The 4,731-nt window shown below is 63.2% G+C and overlaps 1 protein-coding gene across 1 annotated transcript; it reads right to left on the bottom strand.

Annotated features, from left to right (window-relative positions):
• Positions 1-1,863: 1,863 nt before the first annotated feature.
• On the bottom strand, positions 1,864-4,588 carry GRINA (glutamate receptor, ionotropic, N-methyl D-aspartate-associated protein 1 (glutamate binding)). The gene is made up of 7 exons (XM_011975679.1): positions 4,356-4,588; positions 3,659-4,061; positions 3,457-3,569; positions 3,183-3,383; positions 2,896-3,024; positions 2,661-2,804; positions 1,864-2,577 (listed from the first exon to the last, which is right to left on the bottom strand). Exons 1-7 carry the CDS (start codon positions 4,536-4,538, stop codon positions 2,428-2,430), a joined length of 1,323 nt encoding a protein of 440 aa, XP_011831069.1. The 5' UTR covers positions 4,539-4,588; the 3' UTR covers positions 1,864-2,427.
• Between the last annotated feature and the right edge of the window lie 143 nt (positions 4,589-4,731).

Here is a 4,731-nt window from a genome sequence, read left to right as displayed (position 1 = left end):
CCTGTACAGTCACCTGTTCACAGCCCCCATGGCTTCCCCTGTACAGTCTCTTGCCAGACTCATCTTCCTAAACACAAACCCAGCTGTGGCCCCTGCCTGAGTGCCCTACACCTGCAGGATAGGCCCAAGCCCTCCTGTGTTCAGCCCTGGCCTTCTCTCTGGTGGTGGGGGTCTTTGCTATAGATCCTCCGGCCCCCCGGCCCTGCCCCATTCCCCAGGGACCCTCACTAAAACCTCTCCCTCTCAGCCTGGAGTTTGTGTCTGTCTCGAACTCCTCAAGAAAACACTGTCCTGGCACACTTCACTTGGCAGTTATTCCTGAGACCACCCCCTGCCCCTGCACTGACGTTCTTGTTAGCCACATAAACACTTCATTCTACTCTTTCGTATAAAATCTTGAGGGGTCTGGGATATAGAGCTAGGCGGGTTCTTCCTCCTCCTCAGCATGCTGGAGCACAGGCGGGCACCTAGAGGAGGAACTGTACCTGCTCAGGAAACGGCTGGAAGGGGAAGTGGGGGAAGGGGGAGCCGTGTGGCCCACTTGCTGTTCAGCATGTGATTAGCCGCTGCAGAGGGCAATGTGGACTCCAGGAAGTGCCCGCGTGGCTGGGAAGGCAGCGTGTGTCCCCACGCTGTAGGGGGCTGCAGCAGGGAGCACACCCATGACTCAGGTTGTGCAGGGTCAGGGCCCCGGGCTGAGAGGCAAGGGGACAGCAGGAGGGCAGCTGGAGCCACCAGTGGACAGATGGCAGGGGCCGTGTACCAGGCTAAGGAGCGTGGACTTCATCCTGAGGGCACCACTGAGGGTTTTAGGAGGCGGGTAGTGCAATGGACACGATAGATGTTCCAGAAACACACCGCTAGGGTCCTGGTGGAGGGTGGGGCAGGCAAGGCAGCCAGGTGAGGCCGGAAGTTGGGAGGGCGAGGGAAGCGGGGCAGCCCTGCTCTGGCTTGGAGATAATGCAGGAGGAGGTTTCAGGAAGGATGAGCTAGGCCCTGGGCAGCCCACAGCTGTGGTGGCCACGGATATCAGGGTGGCGCTGGCTTCGTACATGGAGGTGCTAAGGGGACTGACTGGGTGGTGGGAAGGGGCCTTGAGAGATCCTCAGGCCGTGCTGCATAGAGAGCCTCGAGGCTGCAGTGGGAATGTCCAAGTCCAAAGTTGCCTCTTGGCCTGGAGCCGCGGGGCGTGAGAGCTCAGCACGGCTCACACGCAGCCAGGTCCCAGGCAGTGGAGGGATCCCCTGCAGGAGTAGCAGGCGTCACAGGGCAGGAAACGCAGTACAGGCTGGGGCTGAGGGCTCCAAGAGACCGGGCCTGGGCAAGCCAACGGGCCCAAATGGCTGAGCCCTCAGTCTCTGTCCAGCTCTTGGACGGGACCTCCAGCCTGCGTTTCTCGTGGGGAGGCTGGAGAGAGGCAGGGACCTCTGTGTGAGGCAGGCCTGGGCAGAATATCAGGGTGCCCACACAGATGGACTGCACAGAGCTGGGGAGGCCCAGGGAGCACCCGAGGAGCATGGCAGGTTGCCCTGGGGCAGGCCAGTGACCTGCGCCGCTGGCCCAGGCAACAGAAGAGTGAGAGGGCTACACCGTGCCATCTCCAGGGAGCACCTGGTAGACACAGCCAGGCCACTTACCATCGGGGTACCCCAGCACAGGCTTAGCTCACTCAGAGCACCCCAGGGTCTCTGTCCATCAGTTGGGAACTCAACACACACCTTATGTAGCTGCGTGTTGGCAGAGGCTTGGCACTGTGTTAACCTCCATTTTCATTTCTGGTCCTGTGTCCCCGTCAGCAGGGAAGGCCTGGAGCCCCTCCCGACTTCATGTTGAAAGTGGCAGGGAGAAGAGTGACCAGGGGAAGGCAGAGAGCAAATCCCATTTATTGGAATTTCACTGACAGCAGATTGAGAGGAAGGCTTCCCCCTCCCCTGAAACATGCCGTCCTCTCTGCCCTCAGGGCTCAGCACAGGGTTAAGACCCCACTCCGCATGTCCCCAGAGGGCAGCACTCCAGGGTGGGGGGGAGGGGTGCTCTACGCCAGGCTGGGGAGCTGGGACAGGAGGGAAGACGTGCACCCTCACCTCTTGGCTCAATCCCTCTCCCCGGGACCTGGTGCTGCCCCCAGTCCCTGGGGTGGGCTGGCAGACAGGGCTCATGCAACAATGAGTAGACAGGAGGTGGCACAGAAACGTGGCCTTGTTGCCCCTTGGCGGGGCGGGAGGACTAAAGGGGCCATGCTGTGGCCACAGCGGGTCCAAACGAAGTATCTGCAGTGTACATATGGGAGGGTTGGAGAGGGGCGTCCTCTGCCCCAGGCTGTGCCTGGGGACAAGAGAGAGGGAAAGGACAGCTGGCACTGCCGTGCCAGGGGCAGGGTCCGGGCCAGCCATGCCACCTGAGCGGGCACAGAGAGCTGGAGCTGGGCTACTCCTTGGCGCGGCCAATGATGGTGAGGATGTACAGGAAGATGTTGATGATGTCTGTGTACAGGTTCAGCGCGGCAAACACATACTCTTCCGGGCTCAGGGACAGCTGCTTGTTCCCCAACAGCAGCTGGGTGTCCACTGCCAGGAACTGGAGGTGACAGCACAGTGGTGTTGAGGGACAAGCCTGCCCGCCCAACGTCCCGCCCCTGGCCAAGGCCGCCCCTCACTCACGCAGGTGAAGAGCAGAGCGCCCAGCGAGGCGTACACAATCTCCAGGATGCGGTTCCGGATGAAGATGCAGAGGATGGCGAAGATGAAGAGCACCACCATGCTCACCAGGAGCACACCCATGCACGAGGTGAAGTCGTAGCGGGTCTGCAGGCGGGGGAGGAACGGGCCATGGGGCTGGGCCTGGGAAAGCCGCTCGGCCCCTGCGGCCACAGCCCAGCCATGGGAGGCCCCTCACCTGCATGGAGAAGATGACGACCGTGAAGCAGACGGCTGTGGTGATGCCCACGGCCATGATGACTGCCTCGGTGTTGTAGAAGCTGGCGATCATCCCCACCATGTACGACAGGCTGGCGGTCAGGACCGACTGTGGGTGGGAGACACACGCTGGCCTTGGGTGTGTGCCACCCCCGCCCGCCCCTGCCTCATGAGCACAAGGAGAACCAGGGTGACCAGGCCCGGAAGAGTGGGCGTGTGGGACTGCATGGCCAGACCCGGGCCCAGAGGCTCAGGTTTGGGGGTTACCAGTGCAACAAGGTTCCAGGGGTGCTTTCGCCGGAAGTCCCCACAACAGCTGAGGACGATGAGGGAGATGAAGAAGACAGCATAGGAGACATAGTAGGTCCAGACGTTGTCCCGCACAAAGCCCTTCACCTCCCCAACAAAAGTGAACACAGCCACCGTGGACAGGGTCACCGACAGCTGCAGGGTCAGCACCAGGAACACCTGGGAAAGGAGCCACTCAGAGTCATCCGCTGGGCGCCACACCCCCCACCTCCTCCGAGATGCCCCCACCCACCTTGCGGATGAAGGCCTGTCGGATGCTCTTGTCATCCCAGTTGGTGGCAGGGAAGTCCTGGTTGTCATAGTAGGATGGGGGACCCTCCTCCTGGTAGTTTCCATGCTGGGGTGCTGAGGAGCAGACAGGCTAGGTCAGCGCCACTCACGAGCACCTCCCCCTGCCCTCCCCGCCACCCCACCCCTCCCTTCCTGAGACTCACAGTCAGGGTCTTGTCCTGGGAAGGCCTGTGGCTGTCCATAGGGGTTGGGGGGAAAGGGGCTCTGGGGATATGGCCCCTGGGGGTAGCCCCCTTGGGGGTAGGGGCCCTGTGGGTAGCCCTCTTGGGGGTAGGGGCCCTGTGGGTAGGCCCCTTGGGGGTAGGGGCCCTGTGGGTAGCCCCCTTGGGGATAGGGGCTGGGGCCATGGGGGTACCCTGGCTGACCGTAGGGTGAGGGCTGGAAAGGGGGCTGCGGGTAAGGGGCCCCAGGGTAGGGAGGCTGAGCATAGGGGGGCATGGGTGGCTGGGGCCCCCCCGGATATCCAGGGTTGGGGGGAGGATAGTTGTCCCCAGACACCAAAAAACTCTTTTCATGGGACATGGCCTCGGGTTCGGCGGTCCGCCCCTAGAGCAGGCAAACAAGAAACAGCGGAACAGTTGGCTTGCGCGACAGTGTCGGGACCCAGCCCTGCGCAACTCCACCTGCTTCTGGGAACCCAGGGGGAAGAAAGGGAAGACCGTGACCTTTGCCACGGGCTGTGCGGAGCCCCAGAGCCTGGGCCTGGAGAAGCGCGTGGGAACCTGACCGGACCGGCGCTGTGGGGCCTTCCCAGGACTCTAGGCCGCCTTTAGGGTGGGGGAGGGGCCGGGCGAGGGGATAACCGCCAGCCTCGGGATTTGGGGCTTGGTTGTTTATCACAAGCAACCGGAGGCCTGCACCGCTGCCGGCGTCTCCCGGGTGGGAGCTCAGCGCGTGGGGGCTGGGGTCTGGTCGGGGACGTGTGGGGTGTGCCCGGACCCTCCCCTCTGCATCCCGCCCCTTAAGCAGCTTTAAGGGGCCGGAGCCGGCGGCTATTTCTATCCCAGGAAATCCCCGGGCCATCTGTGACCAACAAGGGCCCGAGCCCCCCCACCCCCCCGAACCCAACAACAGGGCCCAACGGCCCCGGGCTCCGGGTGGGGGGATCAGGCCTCGATCGGCTGCCGGTGCCTGCCAGTGGGATACGCCGGGAACAGCGGGGTGCGGGGGTGTGTGGGGGATGGAAGCGACCACGGAGCGTGCGGGGAACAAAGCG

The sequence above is a fragment of the Mandrillus leucophaeus genome, unplaced genomic scaffold (genome assembly GCF_000951045.1).
Source record: "Mandrillus leucophaeus isolate KB7577 unplaced genomic scaffold, Mleu.le_1.0 Scaffold158, whole genome shotgun sequence".
Lineage (NCBI taxonomy): Eukaryota > Metazoa > Chordata > Mammalia > Primates > Cercopithecidae > Mandrillus > Mandrillus leucophaeus.
This window is presented reverse-complemented; position numbering and strand designations above follow the sequence as displayed.

Bases quoted from the DNA above. Each gene is read 5' to 3' on its own strand.
- GRINA (XM_011975679.1), bottom strand. From the start codon at position 4,538: ATGGCCCGGGGATTTCCTGGGATAGAAATAGCCGCCGGCTCCGGCCCC. The intron at 3,570-3,658 runs GTGAGTCTCAGG...TCTGCTCCTCAG, and splicing joins CCCAGGACAAGACCCTGACT to CACCCCAGCATGGAAACTAC. The intron at 2,805-2,895 runs GTGAGGGGCCTC...CCCCGCCTGCAG, and splicing joins TCGTCATCTTCTCCATGCAG to ACCCGCTACGACTTCACCTC.